General features: G+C 44.8%; 1 protein-coding gene across 14 annotated transcripts in view; it reads left to right on the top strand.

The window, feature by feature from the left end:
* GARNL3 (GTPase activating Rap/RanGAP domain like 3) overlaps nt 1–23,223 on the top strand; it is a 227,851-nt gene that overhangs the window by 158,525 nt on the left and 46,103 nt on the right. For all 14 annotated transcript variants that reach the window (XM_043530540.1, XM_037879520.2, XM_043530542.1 and 11 more), the window contains 3 exons: nt 14,446–14,562; nt 15,217–15,392; nt 15,732–15,890. In XM_043530540.1, coding sequence (XP_043386475.1) covers nt 14,446–14,562; nt 15,217–15,392; nt 15,732–15,890 — 452 coding nt within the window. The remainder of the gene's footprint in view (nt 1–14,445; nt 14,563–15,216; nt 15,393–15,731; nt 15,891–23,223) is intronic.

The following is a 23,223-nucleotide window of genomic DNA, read 5'->3' as shown; positions in this document are numbered from 1 at the left end:
GAAAACTCGTGGCAAACGGGGGAAGTCCCGGATGACTGGAAAAAGGCTAATGTAGTGCCAATCTTTAAAAAAGGGAAGGAGGAGGATCTTGGGAACTACAGGCCAGTCAGCCTCACCTCAGTCCCCGGAAAAATCATGGAGCAGGTCCTCAAGGAATCTATCCTGAAGCACTTACACGAGAGGAAAGTGACCAGGAACAGTCAGCATGGATTCACCAAGGGAAGGTCATGCCTGACTAATCTAATTGCCTTCTATGATGAGATTACTGGTTCTGTGGATGAAGGGAAAGCAGTGGATGTATTGTTTCTTGACTTTAGCAAAGCTTTTCACACGGTCTCCCACAGTATTCTTCTCAGCAAGTTAAAGAAGTATGGGCTGGATGAATGCACTATAAGGTGGGTAGAAAGTTGGCTAGATTGTCGGGCTCAACGGGTAGTGATCAATGGCTCCATGTCTAGTTGGCAGCCGATATCAAGCGGAGTGCCCCAAGGGTCGGTCCTGGGGCCGGTTTCATTCAATATCTCCATAAATGATCTGGAGAATGGTGTGGATTGCACTCTCAGCAAATTTGCGGATGATACTAAACTAGGAGGAGTGGTAGATACGCTGGAGGGCAGAGTTAGGATACAGAGGGACCTAGACAAATTGGAGGATTGGGCCAAAAGAAATCTGATGAGGTTCAACAAGGATAAGTGCAGGGTCCTGCACTTAGGACGGAAGAACCCAATGCACTGCTACAGACTAGGGACCGAATGGCTAGGCAGCAGTTCTGCGGAAAAGGATCTAGGGGTGACAGTGGATGAGAAGCTGGATATGAGTCAACAGTGTGCCCTTGTTGCCAAGAAGGCCAATGGCATTTTGGGATGTATAAGTAGGGGCATAGCCAGCAGATCGAGGGACGTGATTGTTACCCTCTATTCGACATTGGTGAGGCCTCATCTGGAGTACTGTGTCCAGTTTTGGGCCCTGCACTACAAGAAGGATGTGGATAAATTGGAGAGAGTCCAGCGAAGGGCAACAAAAATGATTAGGGGCCTGGAACACATGACTTATGAGGAGAGGCTGAGGGAACTGGGATTGTTTAGTCTGCAGAAGAGAAGAATGAGGGGGGATTTGATAGCTGCTTTCAACTACCTGAGAGGTGGTTCCAAAGCGGATGGTTCTAGACTATTCTCAGTGGTAGAAGATGACAGGACAAGGAGTAATGGTCTCAAGTTGCAGTGGGGGAGGTTTAGGTTGGATATTAGGAAAAACTTTTTCACTAGGAGGGTGGTGAAACACTGGAATGCGTTAGCTAGGGAGGTGGTAGAATCTCCTTCCTTAGAAGTTTTTAAGGTCAGGCTTGACAAAGCCCTGGCTGGGATGATTTAATTGGGGATTGGTCCTGCTTTGAGCAGGGGTTGGACTAGATGACCTCCTGTGGTCCCTTCCAACCCTGATATTCTATGATTCTATGATTAGCATTCTGCTCTGTTGAAAAAAGAGTCCTTGAGGACAAGAAGAAATCTTTATTTTTAAATTTATAGGTAGCCGTTGTCTTTGTTGCCATGAAATTGACACATACATCTTCCTATTAAAGTAGCAGTACAGAAAAGTCTACTCCACGCTAGTCAACATTTGAAAAAATCTTAGTTTCTAGAGGATAGTTAATAGGGTGGGTATGATGGGAAGAAGAGTGGTGGAGAGTGTGGTTATTGGGGCTAGATAAAGTTTTTGGTTAGTTTTGTGGCATCAGTTAGTTGAATTTGGTGGTAGTGTGATGGTTGCATAGTATGAGATGCGTAAGTAAAAGAGTAAGCCGAGGAGTGAGAGTAGAGCCATCAGGATGGCAATAATGATTGTGTTCATTGGTTAATTCTTGTAGGATTAGTCATTTTGGTATGAATCCTGCTAATGGGGGTAGGCCTTCTAATGATATAAGAGTAAGTATTATCAGGGTGCTTAGGTTTGGAAGTTTTGTTCATGATGTTATGAAGGATATTTTGTTGTTTCTAGAGGTTTAATTATTAGGAATGTTGTTGAGGTTATGATAATGTATGGGTAGAATGTGAGTAATATAAGTTTAGTGAGGATTGTGGTTATTCATCCTAGGTGGGCAATGGAGGAAAATGCTATGATTTTTCATAGTTGGGTTTGGTTTAATCCGCCTCATCCGCCAATTAGGGTGGATGTTAGCCCTAGTGTTTAACAGGAGGGGTGTGCGTAGGGATTGGGCAGTTATTACTAGTAGAGATAATGGGGCTAGTTTTTGTATTAAGAAGTATTTGGTGGCAGCCTCAATTGCTCATGGATGGTGTTGCTGGGCAATTGGTGGAATGACTGCTAATCATCAATTTCTAGTCCAGTTCATGCTAGAATTCAGTGGTTGCTGGAGATTGTAAGTAGGTGTCCTATAGTTAGGCTTGAAGTAATAATTATGCTTGCTTGTGGATTCACTAGTAGGGGAAGGATTTTAACCAGCATTTTCGGGCTATGAGCCCAAGAGCTTAGTTATCTGACTTTACTAGGTTATGGTATAATGGAAGTATGGGGAGTTTTGATCTCTGTAGTATAGGTTCGAATCCTATTTTTCTAAGCAAACGAGAGGATTTTAGCCTCTATTATTCACCCTAGCAAGGTGATCCTTTAATTTCAGTACGTGTTCTGTGGTATGGGTGGGAGCCCTGAGAAGCAGGGGTTCTCAATCTTTTTCTTTCTGAAGCACCCTACAACATGTTATAAAAACTTCACGGCCCACCTGTGCCACAGTAACTGGTTTTCTGCATATAAAAGCCTGGACCGGCATTAGGGGGTAGCAAGCAGGACAACTGCCTGGGACCCCATGCCACAGGGGCCCCTGTGAAGCTACATTGCTCAGACTTCAGCTTCAGCCCCAGGTGGCAGGGCATTGGCTTTCTACCTTGGGCTCCAGAGAATCTAATGCTGGCCTGCTTGTCAGCCCCTCTGAAACCTGCTTTCGGCCCCCCAGGGGGCCCCGGACCCCTGGTTGAGAACCACTGCTGAGAAGGCAATTGCTATTGCTTGGTGCTTAGGTGATTGGGAAGAAGATTTTTCATAGGAGGTGCATTAGGAGGTGCATTTTCATAAGAGGTGTATCGAAATCATGGGTATGAGGCTCGGATTCATAGGAATTCTGCTTAAAGCAGTATGCTTTTGATATTAATGAGAGGGAGAATAATTAAAGTGTGTTGTTAAGGGAGGCTGGGTTGAGGAATAGGATAGCAGTAAGGGTATTTATTATTAGGATGTTGTCTGATTCTGCTAGAAAGAATAGGGTGAATGGACCAGCGGCATATTGAACATTGTATCCTGATACTAATTCGGATTCTCCCTCAGTGAGGTCGAATGGTGCTCGATTAGCTTCTGCTCGTGTGGAGGTGTTTCATGTTGTTGTTAGTGGTCAGGAGAAGATAAGGTATATTGGTTCTTGTGTGGTTATAATGTTTGTATATTAAATGCTCCTGAAAATAGGATTAGAGAAAGTAGGATAATTCCGAGGGTTACTTTGTATGAGATGGTTTGGGCTACTTCTCTTTGAGCTCCTATTAGGGCATATATGAAGTTTGAGGCCCACTCTGATCAGAGGGTGGAGTAGACTATGAAGCTGGAGGGGGAAATTAGGAATAGGAGGCCTAAATTAAGGTCGGCTAGTGGGAAAGGTAGTGGTAGTGGGAGTCAAATTGATAGGGCTAGTAAAAGGGCTAGGATTGGGGCCAGGGTGAATAGTGCAAAGGATGATCTTAATGGATAGATTGGCTCTTTAATAAATAGTTTTATGCCATCTGCTACTGGTTGTAGTAGTCCATATGGGCCTACGATGTTAGGGTCTTTTCGTAGTTGTATATATCCTAGAATTTTTCGTTCAATTAGGGCGAAGAAAACTACAGTGGTTGGGATTATATATATGAGTGGGGATTTTAAACTAGAGAGTAGCATTTTCATAGTTGGAGAGGGGCGTTGAACCACTAAGTAAAAGGTTTACGCCTTTTGCATTGATCCCTGGCTCTGCCACCCGAACTTGGCCCTTTTTGGGGGGCTTGGTTATTCTTATTATTAAAGTTGATTTCACTAATAAGGGAAGGCTTGTTTTGAGATATAGGCCTTGCCTTTTTGGTCCTTTTGTACTAGAAAAGGCTCAGTTATAGATAGAAACTGACCTGGATTACTCCGGTCTGAACTCAGATCATGTAGGACTGTTGATCATTGAACAAATGAACCCTTGATAGCGGCTGCACCATCAGGATCTCCTGATCCAACATTGAGGTCATAAACCCCATCGTCTATAGGGACTCTAGGAGGGGATTGCGCTGTTATCCCTGGGGTAGCTTGGTTCGGTGATCAAATATATTGGATCATTTTGCCATAGGCACTTTGAGTTATAGGTCTAGGTATAGAAATATGTTCTTTTTTCAGAGGTTTTGTTTACTCTGAGGTCGTCCAACCAAAAATAGGGATCAAATACTAATTGGTTAGAAGTCCGGAGAGGGGGTGTTAGTTATAGTTGATCTGTATTTGAAGTTCCACATGGTCTTATGATGATGATCTCGCTTTTGCACGAAATCAATTTCACTGATTATTTGTAAGAGACAGGTAGAACCTTTTTTGGCCATTCATTCTAGTCTTTATTTAAAAGACAAGTGATTATGCTACCTTTGCACAGTTAGGATGCCGCGACCATTTAACAGTGTCACTTGGCAGGCATTACCCCCAATACTTATTATTGCTCGGGGGCTATGTTTTTGGTAAACAGTTGGGCTCTTTATTTGCCTAGTTCCAGGATCCTTATGCTGCAGAGCGTGGCTTGTCTTCTGAAACATAGAGCCTTCTTTCCCTACCTCGTCTTCTCTGACCTTGGCCTGTGTCAAGGTTCCTCCCCCACTCTGAACTCTAGGGTAGAGATGTGGGGACCTGCATGAAAAACCTCCTAAGCTTATCTTTACCAGCTTAGGTCAAAACTTCCCCAAGGTACAAAATATTCCACCCTTTGTCCTTGGATTGGCCGCTACCGCCACCAAACAAATACTGGTTACTGGGGAAGAGCTGTTTGGACACGTCTTTCCCCCCAAAATACTTCCCAAAACCTTGCACCCCACTTCCTGGACAAGGTTTGGTAAAAAGCCTCACCAATTTGCCTAGGTGACTACAGACCCAGACCCTTGGATCTTATGAACAATGAACAATCCTCCCAACACTTGCACCCCCGCTTTCCAGGGAAATGTTGGATAAAAAGCCTCACCAATTTGCATAGGTGACCACAGACCCAAACCCTTGGATCTGAGAACAATGAAAAAGCATTCAGTTTTCTTACAAAAAGACTTTTAATAGAAATAGGAGTAAATAGAAATAAAAAAAAAATCCCCCCTGTAAAATCAGGATGGTAGATACCTTACAGGGTAATTAGATTCAAAACATAGAGAACCCCTCTAGGCAAAAACCTTAAGTTACAAAAAGGATACACAGACAGAAATGGTTATTCTATTCAGCACAATTCTTTTCTCAGCCATTTAAAGAAATCATAATCTAACACGTACCTAGCTAGATTACTTACTAAAAGTTCTAAGGCTTCATTCCTGGTCTATCCCCGGCAAAGACAGAATATAGAGAGACACATACCCTTTGCTTCTCTCCCTCCTCCCAGCTTTTGAAAGTATCTTGTCTCCTCATTGGTCATTTTGGTCAGGTGCCAGCGAGGTTACCTTTAGCTTCTTAACCCTTTACAGGTGAGAGGAGATTTCCTCTGGCCAGGAGGGATTTTAAAGGGGTTTACCCTTCCCTTTCTATTTATGACAGCCTGTCTACCCCTTTTCCTTCTATTGCCCAAAACGTCCAGTGGCCCTGTGAGTCTTCCTCCAGTTTGTCTCTTTTGTCTTGTTTGAAATTGCTCACTCTCCAAACAGCCCACTGCAGACAAGTAGCAGGAAGTAGCTTCTCCCAGCTACAATAGCCTCTTTAGCATACTTATAGACTGGTCAAAGTACAGTTGTTAAGGTTAATGTGTCTCCATTGTCCCTGTTCTGGAAGATAGGTGTTGAAAGCTTTGTCAGCAGTGGTGGAGACACATAAACGTGGAATTAGTTGATACAACAGTTTTCATAAGCACAATTTCACAAGGTCAGCCAGAACTCATAAGTTGTGCAGACAGATTCCCCAAATCATCAGTGTAGTCTCAAATGTTTTCACCAGTCTTGACGGAAAATTGCCAGTGATGGAGAATCCAGTACAACCCTTGGTAAATGTTTCCATTGATGAATAATTCTTGCAGTTAAAAAAAAAAAAAAAAAAAAAAAGTGCCTCATTTACAGTCTGCCTAGTTTCAATTTACAGCCATTGGATCATGTTTCTCTGCTAGACTGAACAGCCCATTATTAAATATTTGTTCCCCATGTAGGTGTTTATAGACTATGATCAACTTATCCCTTAACTTTCTCTTTGTTAACTAAATACATTGAGCTCCTTGAGCCTTTCACTGTAAGGCAAGGTTTCTAATTGTTTAAATAATTCTCATGACTCTTCTCTGAATCATCTCTAATTTATCATCCTTTTTAAATTGTGGACACCAAACTGGACAAAGTATTCCAGCAGTGGTTGCACCAATACAAAATATAGAGGTAAAATAACTTTTCTACTTCTACTTGAGATTGCCTTGTTCATATACTCTTTTGGCCACAGCCAGCACCTCCTGATCCCCCACCCCCACTCACCACCACTTGGGGGTCATCTAGCACTGTTTTCCAATATCTGGAGTGCAATAACCATGGACAAGTGGGTGCTGAATGTCATCCACTCTGGCATTATGATAGAGTTTACATCCCTACCTTCTCCAAAATCCCTCTGCCCATCCTGCTTCAGGGGCTCCTCTCACAAGAATATTCTCAAACAAGAGGTGAACTACTTATTGAAGTGAGGTGTGATAGAACATGTCCCTCTTCAGTACCAAGGGACAGGGTTTTTCTCAACTCACTTCCTTGTATCCAAAAAGAAGGGCGGATGGAGACCGATCCTCAACCTCTACCAACTCAACCACTTCATTTGCAAACTCAGATTTCACATGGTCAAATTGGTATCTATAATCCCATTTTGAGAAGAGGGCATGTGATTTACAGCTCTCAACATGAATGATGCCTACGTTCACGTAGACATTCATCCCGCTCCTAGACATTTCCTCAGAGTCATGGTGGGGTCTGACCATTTTCAGTATAGGGTGTTTCCTTTTGGAAACCTTTACCAAGATATTCTTGGTCGTAGCAGCTCATGGTCTCATTGTCTTTCCCTACCTCGATGACTGGCTCTTTGTCACCAAGTCCCAGCAGGACACCTACGCATCAACTTCAGTGATGCTACACCTCCTGTCCTCAGTGGAAGTCAGCATAAATGCTGAAAAATCTGTTCTCAGCCCCACACAATCTCTGGACTTCAGTGGGGCCATCTTGAATTCTTATCACCTCAAGAACATACCTGGCCAAAGACAGGTTCCAGACCTGAATTATGGTATTGTTCATGATCACAAACTATCCTTGAGTCATCTTTGTCGGCTTTGTCCAGCTTGTCCTTGTCCATCCCTCCATGAACGCAAGTCGATGCCACACTATTCTGTTTTGTTGCGAGCACATTCTTTCCATTTCTGGCCAAAGAGTTTTGTCATTGGATCGGCCCAGTGCATTTTTGGTCTGCCCAGCAATCGCTTGTGGTCTCTGGGGATCCATTCATTGATGCGGGTTGTCCACCTGTTGTCTTGCCTGCGGACTACATGACCCACCCATCTTCACTTTGCGTCGTACATCGCCTGCACTACGTCGGTCACCTCTGTACACCTTCTGATCTCCTCATTCGGTATATGATCATGGAGCGATATCTTACACATTCGCCTTTCCATTGCTCTCTGGGTGACAGTGAAATTTTCTTCCTCAGCTTTCATTGTTGACTAACTTTCTGCTCCATATATCATTGCTGGCAGAACAGTGGAATTAAACAGTTCTTTCCTTTTCTTCATGGGCAGTTCATCCTCTGTTTTAGACGTCTTTATTTTGTTTAAACTTGTCTACCCTGCCTTTAATCTCCTACTGCATTCCCCTTCAAATGAGGGGGTTATCTCTTCTCAGCTGCTGACCTAGGTAAATATATTTGTCAACTGCCTCGATTTCTTTCCCTTGAGTACCGGTCATGATATGTCTATCTCTCTCCTGTGTCGTGTGGCCTCATGCACCTATGACACCCCATTCCCATGACTTCACCTCTCCAAACCACCCTCCCATGAACCTCATGGTAACAGTTCCATCAAGGTGGTGTCTTCCCTGCTATGGTGGACAAATCCTTATCAGGTGTGAGTGGGCATCCCCTTTCTCCCGTCCTCTCCTGACAGGACCATTACTACAGACCCATCCCCATTAGGTTGGGAAGCCCACGTGAACAGCCACAGCACAAGGTACCTGGACATCTTGAGAGTCCAGGATCCACATCAATATCCTGCAGTTGTGAGCAGTCTGGAAAACATGTGAGTCCTTTCTTCCATTCATCCACGCTCGCTATGTTCTTATAATATCAGACAATGTTATGACCATCTTCTACATCAACAAGCAGGGAGAAGCGAGATCAGTCTCCCCGTGTGCAGAATCAGTCAGTCTCTGGAACTGGTATATCACCAATCGAATCACACTATTGGCAGTATACCTTCTGGGGAAGCAAAATGTGATTGCAAACTTCCTCCCCAGACATTTTGCAATCGACAACAAGTGAGAGCTCCACGACTTAGTATTGCACAATATTTTCACTCTGTGCAGAACCCCAGCCAGAGATATGTTCATCTCTCAAGCAAACAGGTAATTCACCACATTTTGCTCCAGAGGAGCCCTAGGTCACCTCTCCCAGGGCGACACTTTGCTTCTTCCTTGGCTGGACCAGTTCAGCTATGCCTTCCCTCCACTACCCCTCCTGCCGTGAGTTCTATGCAGAATCCGGCAGGATACAGTACAGGTCATCCTGATCACCCCCTTCTGGCCAAGACCGTTCTGATTTCCCAGCATCCTACACATGTCATCCCAATCTCTGATCATCCTCCCAACGTTTCCCAAGCTCCTGACCTGGTGGAATGGCAAGACGAAAGCACTCTGATCTATATGCTCCACCTCAGGGCTTGGTATTTGAATGGGCATCATCCTTGGAACGTTCATGCTCCACAGTCATGTGGGACATTCTTTCTAATAGCAGAAGGATTCTACTAGAAGATGTTACCTAGCTAAATGGAAGTGTTTTTCTTGGGCACTTCAAAGAGTCATTCCCCCAGAAACTGCAGATATTTCTCTCATCTTGGAATATATCCTCTCTCTGAAGACATCAGGCTTGTCCATCAGCTCCTTGTGAGTGCACTTGGCAGCAATCAGTGTATACCATCCACCTTCTCAGGGCTACTCAGTCTTTGCACATCCACTGGCAAATAGATTCTGGAATGGCTTAATCAGAATCTTTCCACCTATTCAGTGGGGCTTAAAACTTGTTCTCTCCATACTCACAAGGCCCCCCTGTGAACCTTTAGCTTCTTGCTCCATGTCTCTCCTTTCCATGAAGATTGCTTCCCTTGCAGCTGTTTCCTCAGCTAGAAGAGTTGGCAAGCTTGGAGCAATGATGGCAGAGCCTTCTTATACTGTAAGGATAAGGTTTCTTTTAATCTACACCCCAAATTCACTCCTAAAGTAGTTTCAGAATTTCACTTTAACCAATCGATTCACTTGCCTATGTTCTTCCTAAAACTGCATATTTCCGCAGAAGAATGAAGACTCCACTCCCTCAGTGTTCAGCAAACTTTGGCCTTTTACCTGCAAAAAACAAAACACATCAGGAAATCCCTGAGACTATTCATCACTATATCAGAAAGAATCAGGGGGCATGCTATCTCCACCCAGAGAATCTCCAAATGGATCTCTGGCTGCATTCTACTCTGTCAGCTTTGAACCTTCCCCAAACCCCCCCTGGGATAAGAGTGCATTCCACCAGAGCAGAAGCAACAACTGTAGTATCACTTCTGGAGGTACCCCTCCTTGACAGCTGTAAAGCAGCCACATGGGGCTCCATTCACATGTTTGCGAGACATTGTGCCTTGGTACAGGACTCCTCTGCCTCCTCTGGAATGGCGGTCCTCCACTAAGCTCTGCTATCTACATCCTTGCACCTTCCTCTGACTTAGGTATTGCTTGTTGGTCACCCGCAGTGGAATATAACAGGATCATCACTCGAAGAAGAAAGGGAGGTTACTGACCTGTAACTGAAAAAAAGGAAGAGGTTCTCTATGTGGGCAGCCCAACATTGCCTGGACCGTATGGAGACTATATTGAAGGTCCTTGACTACTTGGTACATTTAAAACACTCCCAACATTTCATACTGCTCTATTGAGGTCCACCTTTCCACCAATCTCAGCTTGTCATCTGTCTGTCTGATTGTGCTCTCACATGACAGTATTGAAGTTCCCAAAGGGTTTATTATATTAACTACCAGCCAGGGAACCTGCTTCTGCCTGGAACCTCAACATTGGAGCTGCCCATCATGTTGCTGTGAAGGGATGCCAGGCCTCTGGATCTCTGAGTATTTTAAGCCTCCAGAGTCAGAATGGGGTCCAGCCACTGCTCCAATCTTTGGGTGCCTAGGCATATTCTTGTGGTCCAGAACCTTAGTCTAGCTTTCCATCTAGAGAACAGGAACCTGCTGTCCAGCTGCCTAGCCCCTCTGGATGCAGGGTTGAACTTCAGTTTCACCCACACTTAAACACACTCTCCCAGAAATCCACCTCAAGATGTGAGCCTTCTGGTTTACTGTTTTAACTCACTCAGGAGTCTTGTTGCAGTTGTGAAGCATATAACCCACACAGACACTTTGCCCAGAGTTTAACACAATTGCTCTTAATCATATAAATCACAAGACCATACAGATCATCCAAAATAATAAACCTTACACTCATCTTCCCTTACTAGCTCACCCTTACCCTGGGGAGGGACCATCTGGGTTCAGGAAACAGGCAAGGCCCCCATCTCATGGAAGCCCTTACCTGCTTAGTTGCTTCTCCTCTTGACCTGGAGACAAAATGGCCAAAGACTCTCACAAATCAACTCCTTCCTATTTGTAACTTTTAGCCCCCTTTGCCAGGTGATGTCCTTGCCAGCTTCCCCATGTGATCAGAGCTTTCTACCAGGTGACTTTGTTGCCAAGGCGACCTCTCTCCTGAAAAACCAGTTTTTCTGGGTAGGAGCTATCTTAGTGTCAGTCTTTGGAATTTCAGCAAACATGGAGGAAAATGGCCATAAAAAAGGCAAAAGGTTATATGTTCAAAATGGAATTTGTAGCTTCGTAAAGGTACGTGGAGTGGGTTCATAATCTCACACAGAATTCATAGCATTGTACAGGGAGATTCCCAAATCATCACGCATTCCACCAGAGCTCGAGTTGCATTCTCTACCTGCTTTAGAAATATGCCAGTTTCCTGTATCTGCAAGGTGGCAATTTGGAGTAACCCACTGACCTTTGTCAAACATTAAGCATTGGACTTAGCTGCCAGGGCAGATGCCCAGTTCAGGAGAGCAGTACTACTATTTGACTGGTGCAGCGATACTCTTGGTCCCATCATCCAGAATGAGGTACTACTTGCCAGTCATCTACAGTAGGATCCACACTGACACAGATTCAGAAGATAAAGATCGGCCCCAGCCCAGACACTATCAGCCCCAACTCCTCTAGAGCCCAGGGATCCAGAGGGAGAAATAGCCTGATGCTGGGTCACGGACTTGTACGGAGTTGCTTGCAGTTCGCTGCCTTCTTTCAGAGCTGCAGTTGGTGGGAACCCTCCAGCTCACTCCCTCTCAACCCAGCACTGTCTTCTACAGTAATTCTTCGCTTAACGTTGTAGTTATGTTCCTGAAGAATGTGACTTTAAGCGAAATGATGTTAAGTGAATCCAATTTTCCCATAAGAATTAATGTAAATAGGAGGGGTTAGGCTCCAGGGAAATTTTTTTCACCAGACAAAAAAACTATATTATATACACACACACACACACACACACTATACGTTTTAAACAAACAATTTAATACTGTCCACAGCAATGATGATTGTGAAGCTTGGTTGAGGTGGTGAAGTTAGAGGGTGGAAGAGGGTGGGATATTTCCTGGGGAATGCCTTACTGCTAAATGATGAACTAGCATTTGGCTGAGCCCTCAAGGGTTAACACATTGTTAATGTAGCTGCACACTCTACAAGGTACCACGAATGGAGGGAGGGGAGACAGCATGGCAGGGAGACACACGCCCTGTGTGTGGGGGAGAGAGAGAGATGCGCATTGCCCCTTTAAGTACACTGCCCCACTCTAAGTACATTGCCTTTAAAAAGATCAGGAAGTTGAGACGGCAGCTGTGGCCAGCAAGTTCTGTCCATCCTGAGCCCTGTCCTGTCCCGACCCTGCTCTATATGGAGAAGGGGTAAGCGGGGGACAGGAGTAGGGGGGATGGGGACACCCTGATATTAGTCCCCTCTTCCCCCTTCCCCTGCACAGCAAGCAGGAGGCTCCCGGGAACAGCTCCAAGGCAGAGGGCAGGAGCAGCATACGGCAGTGTCGGGAGAGACAGCAGAACTGCCGGCAATTGGTAGCCTGCTGGGCGGCTGCTGCACAGGGAACTTAGGGGAGCAGGGAGCTGATAGAGGGGCTGCCGGTCAACCATGGTTCCAAGCCCCCACCAGCTATCTGCAATGGGCTGCTCTTCCTGCAAGCAGTGGACAAAGCAGGCAGCTGCCAAACAACGTTATAAGGGAGCACTGCACAACTTTAAACGAGCATGTTCCCTAATTGATCAGCAGTGAAACAAATGTAAACCAGGATGACTTTAAGTGAGGAGTTTCAGAGTAACAGCCGTGTTAGTCTGTATTCGCAAAAAGAAAAGGAGTACTTATGGCACCTTAGAGACTAACCAATTTATTTGAGCATAAGCTTTCGTGAGCTACAGCTCACTTCATCGGATGCATACTGTGGAAAATACAGAAGATGTTTTTATACACACAAACCATGAAAAAATGGGTGTTTATCACTACAAAAGGTTTTCTCTCCCCCCACCCTACTCTCCTGCTGGTAATAGCTTATCTAAAGTGATCACTCTCCTTACAATGTGTATGATAATCAAGGTGGGCCATTTCCAGCACAAATCCAGGTCCCCCCCCCCCCCCCCCCCCACAAACCCACTCTCCTGTTGGAAATAGCTGGTAAGTGAGGAGTTACTGTATTTGTGAGCTGGTCTCTGCTGGGTCCAGCAGCCCCTGGTGGCAGCCAGCAGCTGTGCAGTCCATTTTCGGGGGAGGAAATTTTGCATGCACAACATTAATTTCTGCACAAATTCTGCATGTGCAGTGGTGCGGAATTCCCCGAGGAGTAGTTTCAAATTCCCAGGGAAGCTAGGGAGAAATTTTGCCTTTTATGTGCTTGCATGGGTGCACAAAGAGGCACAGGACGCATGTACAGCCTCAGTGGACACTGCTATTCAAAAGACTCTAGTCTTGCAATCAGGAGGTGCATGCACCCCTATAGTGGCATCCATACTGACAACATTTTAAAGAGCCACAATTGCGATAGGGTAGGTAACCATTCTTGTCATTTGCTCCTGTCCTGTTGCAAGGTGCAATGGGCCTTTTTTTTTTTTTTTTTTAATGATCTTTTAGAGCTTTTCACTCTATATACATGATCTTCAAACAGCTTACCTATAGGTGTTGGATACTGAAGATTGTAGCACTGCTAATGATTGTTGTTTTCATTTCTGCAGTGGGAATATGAATCCTTTGGCATAAATTTGTTTAAATTATCACAAGTTTTAAGTCTTGTTAGGAACAAACTCAGTCTGCCCCAGGGAGATTTTCATTCTGTCATGGATCTAGTAAATTTAGACTCAGTTTAGTAAATTTAGATTCAGTTGGATTATTCCCACCCAGAGAGCTAATGCTTAAATCTTGTGTGATAATTTGCATTAGTTCTTTGTGTGTTGGTTTTCATTGTGTTGTAATAATCCTGGTCTCATTTTCTCACCTTGTTTTCCATTACAGCACCAAGTTTTTACCTTATTTTCCAGTATAGAACCAGGTGCAGGGAACCTGTGCTATTGATTTGAAGGAATCTTTTGATTTCTTGAATGGGTTGCTGTGTTCCAGATTTAATTTCATACCATGACAGATTATGCTAGTTCTGCTCATCAGCTCAGGAGCTCTCAATTAGGTAGCAGAATTGCATAACCTAAGCAGAATTCATAGGCATTTTTTCTTTCCTAGCATATTTCCACTCATCTCCAAACTAGATTGGAGAGAGTTGCCTCTTATCTTCATAATTGTAGCTGTGTATGTGCAGATTTGACATTTATTCTTTTTGGGAATGTTGGTTTCGTTCTTTATTTTAACTTGCTATTTCCCTGGCTCTCCCCCCTACCTGGCAGGGAAGGACTCTCGTCTCCTTGTCTTCAGGATGAGCGCTGTACGAAATGGCATAGAAGCAAAGCAGATGGCAAAGAGCAAATATGACTGCAGAGAAAATAAACTTGAGAAAACAAAAGGTGATTTGACTCTCATTTATCAAAGACCCAATTAAGGCATTGGGCCAGAAGCTGCCAAAGGTCCTATTGGTTCCCATGTAGATGTTGCAGCAACTGACCCTTAGTTATTCTCCTCTGGACAGTGGATTGAAATCCTGTGTTAGACAGTATGTGAAAATAAATTTGGACTAATCCCAATTCCCATATGTGCACTTCACAAAAATACCACGTGACTTGGTAGTTTTTACCTAGGAGAAGTTCTGAAACAGAATAGATATATTGCAAGCAGGACTGAAGGACTCTGGCAGAGCTATGTATGGAGACCCAGGACTGAAATAATAGGGCAGTGCTGCAGGTCAGACTTGGTGCATTGATGGAATTGTATGAGTTCCTAGTACGTGGAATAGCAAGGGAGTTGCACCACATTGTTGAGTTGTATTGGAACAGCTGAGAGCATTTCTAGATGGGGAGCAACAGAATTTAATGGGATAGGATTGAGATGCATACTACCTCTGGCACAAGCCTATGCATGTAGTCATTCACATCCATAAGAAATTATTCATTTGCAAATTTTAGAGGGTGAAGAAATAATTAGGTTTCATTTCACAAGGAACTATGTGGAGTTCGTGGGTGTGTTTCTTGAAGGGAATGTTAATACTTGTATTATCTCCTTAGGCTGCCATTTATATGCCATTAATACTCACCACAGCAGTGAACTGAGGATTGTGGTGGCTATTAGGAACAAACTGCTCCTCATCACAAAGAAATACAATCAAGGCAACAGTTTAACCAGTGTCTGTTTGATGTCACCCTTGTCTGAATCACCAGTGGAGGAATTCCAATACATCAGGGTATGCTTGAGACAAATCACTAAAAATACCTTCTCTCACACTGGGCTAACACCTGGTTCAGGAGGGGCACACATCTTGCCTTTCTAAACCCCAGGATTGGTTCAAGTGAGAGGCCCAGCAATGGTGATGGGAATCCCACTACAGATACTTACACAAAAATCCTCCACCTTTTTTAACTGGGCTCTTGTTCATCAATGAAACATATCTATGTATAGCCTGTCTGCCCTCTAACACAGCTCACTGGTCACCACCTGTAGTACAGACTATTTCCAGTGAGAATATGAAAAGTAGAATAACTCCTTTAATTTCCATCTTAATGTAATGTCATTTACATTACAGGAGATTTGTCTCTCTGACCCTCCAGTGATCATGACTCTGGTGGATGGACCTTCTGGAGACAATGACAATATGATCTGTGTAGCATATCGACATCAGTTTGATTTAGTTAACGAGAGTACTGGGGAGTCCTACAGGTTACATCATATTGAAGCAAGCAGGGTAAGTTCTCAGCATTAGAACAGAGTTTGCTAGTGTAACCATACCTGGCACCATAAAAGTCGACATAGCTATCCTTGAGCCCATAGTGACTTATACCACCTTCCTTGGAGCACCAGTTTGGGAGGATCTTGGCTTTTTTTGCTTTTAATTTAGTTTTTTAGCTATTATCTATGCTCCCACTCTGCCTTAGACCTGAGTTCTTTTTAGGGTACCTAATGGTGATTTTCCCCAGGCAATCATAAAGTAAGACATCTCTGACTGGTACTCCTAGGTGTATCACCAGGTGGGCAAAAGTCTTGCATCTCACAGTCTGGAATATCACTGTCAGCATAGCTGTAAAGCCTTTTCCTTTCTTCCTAGCTCAAAAGCTTTTTTCCCTTTTAGTACAGGGTGAGTGTGTGTGTGTGTGTAAACTGCTCTTTGTTAGCCATCAATTTCAAATTAAGATTTGCGTAAACCAAGACTGAACCAGCTTTCCCTGCCTTCTAAAAGGTATGAGGAATAAACTCCCTCCTGTTTGATTGCCTTTTCCAGTCTTGCATATTCCTCCTGAAGGCCTTTGGTATTCCCCTTAAGGTCTATTTTTAATATAGGTTAATGACCGGGTGAGACCTCATCTGGAATAGTGTGTGCAGTTTTAGTCTCCCATGTTTAAGAAGGATGATTTCCAAGTGGAACAGGTGCAAAGAAGAGCTTCTAGGATGATCAGAATAATGGAAAAGCTACATTATGAGGGGAGACTGAAGCAGCTTTTCTTGTTTAGCCTAACCAAAGAAAGGCTGAGGGGAGATATGATTGCTCTCTACAAATACATCAGAGGGATAAAAACCAGGGAGGGAGATGAGTTATTTAAGTTAAGCACCACCATTGACACAAGAACAAATAGATCTAAACTGACCATCAACAAATTTAGGCTTGAAATTAGATGAAGATTTGTAACCATCAGAGGAGAGAAGTTCTGGAACAGTCTTCCAAGGGGAGCAGTGAGAGCAAAAAAATCTAACTTATTTTAAGACTGAGCTTGATAAGTTTATGGAGGGGATGATATGATGAGATTGCCTACAGTGGGATGTGGCCCATCTGTGACAGCTAGTAGCAAATATCCCCAACAGCCAGAGATGGGGCACTAGATGAAGTTGGGAAGGAATTTCCCCCCAAGTCAGATTGGCAGAGACCCTGGGGGTTTTTGCCTTTCTCTGCAGCATAGAGCATGGTCACTTTCTGGTTTAAACTAGAGTAAATGGTGGATTCTCTGTAACTTGAAATCCTTTAAATCATGATTTAATTACTTCAGTAACTCAGCCAGAGGTTATTACAGGAGTGGATGGGTGAGGTTCTGTGTCCTACGAAGGCCAGGACTGTAGGCTAGATCAGGGGTGGGCAAACTTTTTGGTCCGAGGGCCACATCTGGGTATGGAAATTGTATGGCGGGCTATGAATGGTCACGAAATTGGGGGTTGGGGTGCGGGAGGGGGTGAGGGCTCTGAGGTGGGGCCAGAAATGAGGAGTTCAGGGTGAAGGAGGGGCTCTAGGCTGGGGCAGAGGGTTGGGGGAAGTGGGGAGGGCTCCTGCTGGGGGTGCAGGCTCTGGGGTGGGGCTGGGGATGAGGGGTTGGGGTGCAGGAGATTGCTCCGGGATGGGACAGAGGGGTTCAGAGGGCGGGAGGGGGATCAGGGCTGGGGTTGGGGTGAGGGAGGGGTTCAGGGGTGCAGGCTCTGGGCGGCGCTTACCTCAAGCAGCTCCCAGAAGCAGCAGCATGTCCCCTCTCCGGCTCCTACACAGAGTCGCAGCCAGGGGACTCTGCTCCCTGCCCTGTCCACAGGCACCACCCCTGCAGCTCCCATTGGCCGGGAGCCATGGCCAGTGGGAGCTGCGGGGGCAGTGCTTGAGGCAGGAGCAGCATGCGGAGCCCCCTGGATGCCCCTATGTGTAGGAGCTGGATGGGGGACATGCCGCTGCTTCCGGGAGCCACGCAGAGCGGGGCAAGCCCCAGATGCCGCTCCCTGACAGGAGCTCAAGGGCCAGATTAAAATGCCTGGAGGGCCAGATGCTGCCCCTGAGCCGTAGTTTGCCCACTCCTGGGCTAGATGATCACGATGGTCCCTCCTGGCTTTAGAGTCTGAGTCCTAACAGTAATTTCTCAAAACAGAGCATCTGTTACTCAGTTTCAAGACACCCTCTCTCTTACTCAGATGCTGGGTAAACAGAAAATGTGGTTTTCTCCTCCCTCCTCAATAGGCAACAGTCCATGGATGTAGAAAACACATAGACTTTATACAATTGCTCTTGTAAGCATTCCTCCTGTTGGAACTATCTGCCACAGTTCTGTCTTTTTTAAAGTCATCATTAATTCTTTTTCTGTCAAGATTCAGTGCGCCCAATAAGGCATTTTGCTATTAGATTGTAGTAGCTGTAACTCAATGCACAGCACGTAAAAAGTAATCATAGCAGGTAGTATCAGGACTGATGTTATGGAGCAGTGGTTCCCAACCAGGGACACAAGTACCCCTGGGGGAAAGCAGAGGTCTGCCTGGAGGTACATCAATTCATCTAGACATTTGCCTAGCTTTATAACAGGCTACATAAAAAGCACTAGCAAAGTCAGTACAGACTAAATTTCATACAGAAAACAACTTGTTTATACTACTCTATATATTATACACTGAAATGTAAGTACAATATTTATATCACAGTTGATTTATTTTATAATTATATGGTAAAAATGAGAAAGTAAGCAATTTTTCAGTGTGTGTGTGCTGTGACACTTGTATTTTTATGTCTGATTTTTGTAAGCAAGTAGTTTTTAAGTGAGGTGAAACTTGGGGGTACGCAAGACAAATCAGGCTTTGGAAAGAGGTACAGCAGTGTGGAAAGGTTGAGAGCCACTGTTATGGAGTATTATGAAAGTGATACAATTTAAAAAAACAAACAAACCAGAGCATTTATGAGTGCTTTTGTGCCTTTTCATGAAGTTTTAAATACCAACCACAACTGCCTAAAACTACTTCTTACATTCTTGGAGTATTGCATGAGAATTTCTTAATAACTTGAACTCAAGAAATGGCTTTTAGTCTTATCTAAGAAATCACACCCAATGCAGTACTGAAATGGGGAAACAAGCAGAATTAGCATTGTATTTCCAATGGCCAAAATGTTCTAACTTGGTTGCCTGAAGTTAGACATCTAAATAAATGCCCTGATTTTTCAGAAGTTTTAAGTAACCACAATTCCTATTGATTTCTGTCCGAGCCTGGGATGGTCAGTATCTCTGAAAGTCAAGCCATTTTTATTTGTGTCTAAATATAGATTTAGATGTCTGACTTTAGATACCCAAGTTCGAATATTTTGAGCAGTCTGTTTATGCTGATAGTCTTCCTCAAAATGCAGATAGATAAATTCTCCTCTCTTCTGATGGTTCTTGGTTTTATTTAATTTACTTTTTGTTTTATATTTGACCTTTTATGTTTTTTGCGTGAATTTAGTGATGATGAAAGGGACCAGGTTTGACAGCCTTGGAGACTGAGCAGGTACAGCATGAACAGTTGCAATGCAAGCTTCCCCATGTGGCCTTGCCAATTTTCCTCAACCCTGATCTGAAGAAGCTACTTTTAGGGATGAGAGGGGACTTCATTTACCATGGCCCGTTCAGTCACTGCCCTATTGGCTGAGGCTACCAACAAGGCTGTCAGTTGGTACCAATTATGGTGGTTGTTTTTGGGATGTGGACACTGGCCTCTGGGAATTGGACTTGATGCCCATCAAATCATTTCACTTTGGTCACCAAACAGCTGTCATTTGGTAACAGCTTTTGTCAATACAGATCTGGGATAGGTCTGAATGGGTGGTATGTGCATGTATGTATGTATAATGTCCCTATGGGTGCTCCACTTTAGGTGCGCTTGCATCCCTACATTGCTGATTGGAGAACTTTGGTAACAGTGTCCATTCGGCCCGCACATCCACTATACTCCCTTGTGCCTCACCAGGAGGCTAACCAGCTTGTGTGGGCGAACCACCCCTCAGTTCCTTTTCAACTGCCCCTGGCTAGAGACGGAGCCATTAGCAGTCTGTTTGTGATCGTTATCTCTATTCTTTTCATTAGCATTTTTAGTAGCTAGTTAATCTCCTTCCTTCCTTAGCTGTACATTTTCTTTATTTTCTCTTTAAAAAAAAAAAAAAAACACTTTTAATTTTCCCCCTTTGTAGGGGACCCTTTCCCCCCAGCAGGGTATGCCTGGCTCACCAGGCTTCAAGAAGTGAATCCCATGTAAGTTGGCCATACATATGGCAGATAAACATATACGCTGCCTCGGGGAAGGCCACATTCTTCAGAAGTGTGGTCTCGGTCAACAATTTAAACCAAGGTCTCGTAAGGGCAGGGAACTAAGGAAAAAAAATCATCCTGATGGAGGCAGCCCGTCAGCCTTCCCTTGACCGACACTAGGAATCACCTAGAAGGTTTGAATCTTCCCCACAGCCCTCAATGTCCAGGGACTATGGGTCGAAGAAATCAGCCGCAGACCCTCATGAAAGGTATCTAAAAAGAGATATGTGAGCCTCGAGCTAGCTGAAAAAGATCACCGGCATGCTCGGTATAGTTGGTACCAAGACCGTCCAAGCACGGTACCCATAGCTCACAAAGATCTGGAACAGCAGGTACCATTGATGCGCCTAAAAACCTGATGGGCACTGATGGATGAGGACAGGAACAGGGTGCACACCATTAAGATGATGCTTTTGGTATGAGTGGTACTTTCGGCACTGTCAGGTGTGAGCCACCCAGCATCAGAGTACTCAGTACAGGCAAGATCCCCAACTCCCACCATATCAGCACCAGGTCGGTCAGGACTGCAAGAGTTCCAGCACTCAAGAGAACTCAGGGTACCTGATATACCTGAATTTCCCCTTCTCGGCACTGGGGCTCCAGTACCAACTCTCCTCCAGATACAGGAATCTTTGGCACCATGCCATTCACCTCCACTTTCTAGTAGTGATTCAGACAGCGAGCCAGAGGAAGTCGTCTCTCATCACTCCTCCTATGATCCCTATGGTGCCCCTCCTCAGTCATACCCTCAACCTACTCTGCCACCACCATGGTAGGCCAGCCATGGGCACTGCCACCAGGCTCTATCCCAGTGGCCCTACTGGCATCCCGGGTGGAATATAGACCTCACATTTTTTAGACTTCCAGCTTGACTCACTGTGAGCCTCTGAGACATTCTCCCTCGGCCACAGCATCCAGAACCTCTGAACCTCCAAAGGAGATCATGACGGAACAGGAGGGAAGAATCGAGGAGGAAGTTACATCAAGAAGCAACATCTCCTCCTCCTCTCCAGACGAGGCAGTGATGCCCACCGACAATTTCCGGTTTTCCCAGGATTTAGCTAAAAGGGTAGCAGACATGCTGCAGATGCCCCTGGAAGAGGTAAAAAATACCCATCACAAGTTCCTTGACATCTTATACTCTTCCTCATCCTCCAGAATAGCCCTCCCAATCAATGAGACCCTTCTGGAGCCAGCCAAGACTATCTAGCAAACTCTAGCATCAGTGACAGGTTTCAGAGTAACAGCCGTGTTAGTCTGTATTCGCAAAAAGAAAAGGCACCTTAGAGACTAACCAATTTATTTGAGCATGAGCTTTCGTGAGCTACAGCTCACTTCATCGGATGCATCTGATGAAGTGAGCTGTAGCTCACGAAAGCTCATGCTCAAATAAATTGGTTAGTCTCTAAGGTGCCACAAGTACTCCTTTTCTCCTAGCATCAGTGGTGCCTACATGTAAACAGGCTGATAAAAACAATTACATCCTGACTGATGTAAGGAACTGAAAAACCAAAATTCCTTTTTTCTCACCCTCCTCCTAATTCCATTGTCATCGACATGGTAAAATCTTGGGCCTGCCAGCACCAAGTGAGATGCACTCCTTATGACAAGGATTGGAAACACCTGGACCTCTTCAGGAGAAAGGCCTACTCCTCTGCCACATTGCAATTTAGAATGGCAAATTATCAAACTTTAACAGATAAATATGACTACATCAATTATACAAAGCTCAACACTTCTATTGATCAACTCCCAGAGTCACACTGTGACCAGTTCGAGCTATTATCCATGAGGGACAACTAGTAGCCGAAACAGTGAATCATAGAATATCAGGGTTGGAAGGGACCTCAGGAGGTCATCTAGCCCAACCCCCTGCTCAAAGCAGGACCAATCCCCAACTAAATCATCCCAGCCAGGGCTTTGTCAAGCCTGACCTTAAAAACTTCTAAGGAAGGAGATTCTACCACCTCCCTAGGTAACGCATTCCAGTGTTTCACCACCCTCCTAGTGAAAAAGTTTTTCCTAATATCCAACCTAAACCTCCCCCACTGCAACTTGGGACCATTACTCCTTGTCCTATCCTCTTCTAACACTGAGAATAGTCTAGAACCATCTAGTGCCCCAGGGGTCGGTCCTGGGGCCGGTTTTGTTCAATATCTTCATAAATGATCTGGAGGATGGTGTGGATTGCACTCTCAGCAAATTTGCGGATGATACTAAACTGGGAGGAGTGGTAGATACGCTGGAGGGGAGGGATAGGATACAGAAGGACCTAGACAAATTGGAGGATTGGGCCAAAAGAAATCTGATGAGGTTCAATAAGGATAAGTGCAGGGTCCTGCACTTAGGATGGAAGAATCCAATGCACCGCTACAGACTAGGGACTGAATGGCTAGGCAGCAGCTCTGCGGAAAAGGACCTAGGGGTGATAGTGGACGAGAAGCTGGATATGAGTCAGCAGTGTGCCCTTGTTGCCAAGAAGGCCAATGGCATTTTGGGATGTATAAGTAGGGGCATAGTGAGCAGATCGAGGGACGTGATCGTTCCCCTCTATTCGACACTGGTGAGGCCTCATCTGGAGTACTGTGTCCAGTTTTGGGCCCCACACTACAAGAAGGATGTGGATAAATTGGAGAGAGTCCAGCGAAGGGCAACAAAAATGATTGTTTTTTCACCACCCTTTTTCACTAAGAGGGTGGTGAAACACTGGAATGCGTTACCTAGGGAAGTGGTAGAATCTCCTTCCTTAGAGGTTTTTAAGGTCAGGCTTGACAAAGCCCTGGCTGGGATGATTTAACTGGGAATTGGTCCTGCTTCGAGCAGGGGGTTGGACTAGATGACCTTCTGGGGTCCCTTCCAACCCTGATATTCTATGATTCTATGATTCTTTGGAACCACCTCTCAGGTAGTTGAAAGCAGCTATCAAATCCCCCCTCATTCTTCTCTTCTGCAGACTAAACAATCCCAGTTCCCTCAGCCTCTCCTCATAAGTCATGTGTTCCAGATCCC

This window comes from Chelonia mydas, chromosome 16 (genome assembly GCF_015237465.2).
Source record: "Chelonia mydas isolate rCheMyd1 chromosome 16, rCheMyd1.pri.v2, whole genome shotgun sequence".
NCBI lineage: Eukaryota > Metazoa > Chordata > Testudines > Cheloniidae > Chelonia > Chelonia mydas.
This window is presented reverse-complemented; position numbering and strand designations above follow the sequence as displayed.